Source organism: Perkinsus marinus, assembly GCF_000006405.1.
Source record: "Perkinsus marinus ATCC 50983 genomic scaffold scf_1104296962086, whole genome shotgun sequence".
NCBI lineage: Eukaryota > Perkinsozoa > Perkinsida > Perkinsidae > Perkinsus > Perkinsus marinus.
This window is the reverse complement of record NW_003205573.1, coordinates 1-1,069: the sequence shown is the minus strand read 5'-3', so window position 1 is coordinate 1,069 and position 1,069 is coordinate 1. Positions and strand designations below refer to the sequence as shown.

Sequence of the window (1,069 nt, the reverse complement as noted above, 5' to 3'; positions counted from 1 at the left end):
GAATCATATCATTCAAGACGGCGGGTGGAACTGTTGGCAAGCAGTACACCCAGTCGACCGAGCTGACCCAGCTGAAGATCATCTTTGTCAATACTGGCTTCCTAGAAGCATACTATTCCGATATGGAGAGCGCTGAGATTGATGATGCCAACACGGGCGAAGACGAGTTTGACGAGGCACGACAATATATCTGCGGCAAGTTGTTCAAGGAGCTATGGAGCGATGACGCGGAAAACGGCTTCCCCATGCCGAGAGGCTGTTACTACCGTTCTTTTGCCACCTCCAGAGAGTTCTTCATAGTTTTCGATCGTCGAAATGGGTTGAGCCCCGATACGAACTACAAAATAGTTATGAACATGGCCGGGTTCGTTGGCCAATCGGGTGACAAGGAATATATCCGCATCATATCCATGGTAGCTTTGGAGAGCGCACCGTACACTGCTCTGGAGATAGGCCGACCTCTGCTCACTCGCCTGGCTGTACCAACAGGGGGAGTCTTGGACCCGCATTTCTTGTTACCGGGAGGTCTAACAGTAACTGGTGGCAGCAACCAAGTAAAAGAGTTGACCATCGGCACAGCTCTCACTGCTGGAGAAGCTCAGCTCACACTAATGATCAGAGGCTCAGAGAACGAGCGGTCAGCTATTGTCGGTGGCAGCATCCTAAGGATATACATGTGGCCCTTATTAGAATGGGATATGGAGAGAGAACCGGCTGTGACATGCACTGCCGTCGACTCAACGAGTGTTTGTGGTGACATCACTGAAGTGAAGACAGAGTCAGTCGTGCCTAATGGTCACAAGAACATCCTCAAGCTCAGCTTGCCTGATGGAATGACTCCTCTGTACGGCACAAGAATGGTGAAGATAGAGCTGAATAACTTGGACCTACCTCGGGGAGGCTTCTTCCCTGACAGGCTAGCGGCACAGATCACTACGTCAGCTGACGAGAGCCCCTCCTATGTCATGTCTAGTGGAGATTATCTTTGGAAGAAGCCTGATGCAGGATTCACTCTAGCAAGGGTAAGTAGCTATTACCACACAGGGGCTACAGTTGTGCTACTTAGATA

General features: G+C 50.5%; 1 protein-coding gene across 1 annotated transcript in view; it reads left to right on the top strand.

Annotated features, from left to right (window-relative positions):
* Pmar_PMAR024834 (protein arginine n-methyltransferase, putative) overlaps nucleotides 1–1,022 on the top strand; it is a gene marked incomplete at both ends in the record, with an annotated part of 7,303 nt that extends 6,281 nt beyond the window's left edge. The window contains one exon of the mRNA XM_002772105.1: nucleotides 1–1,022. This exon is cut by the window's left edge and continues 4 nt beyond it. Coding sequence (XP_002772151.1) covers nucleotides 1–1,022 — 1,022 coding nt within the window.
* Nucleotides 1,023–1,069: the final 47 nt, after the last annotated feature.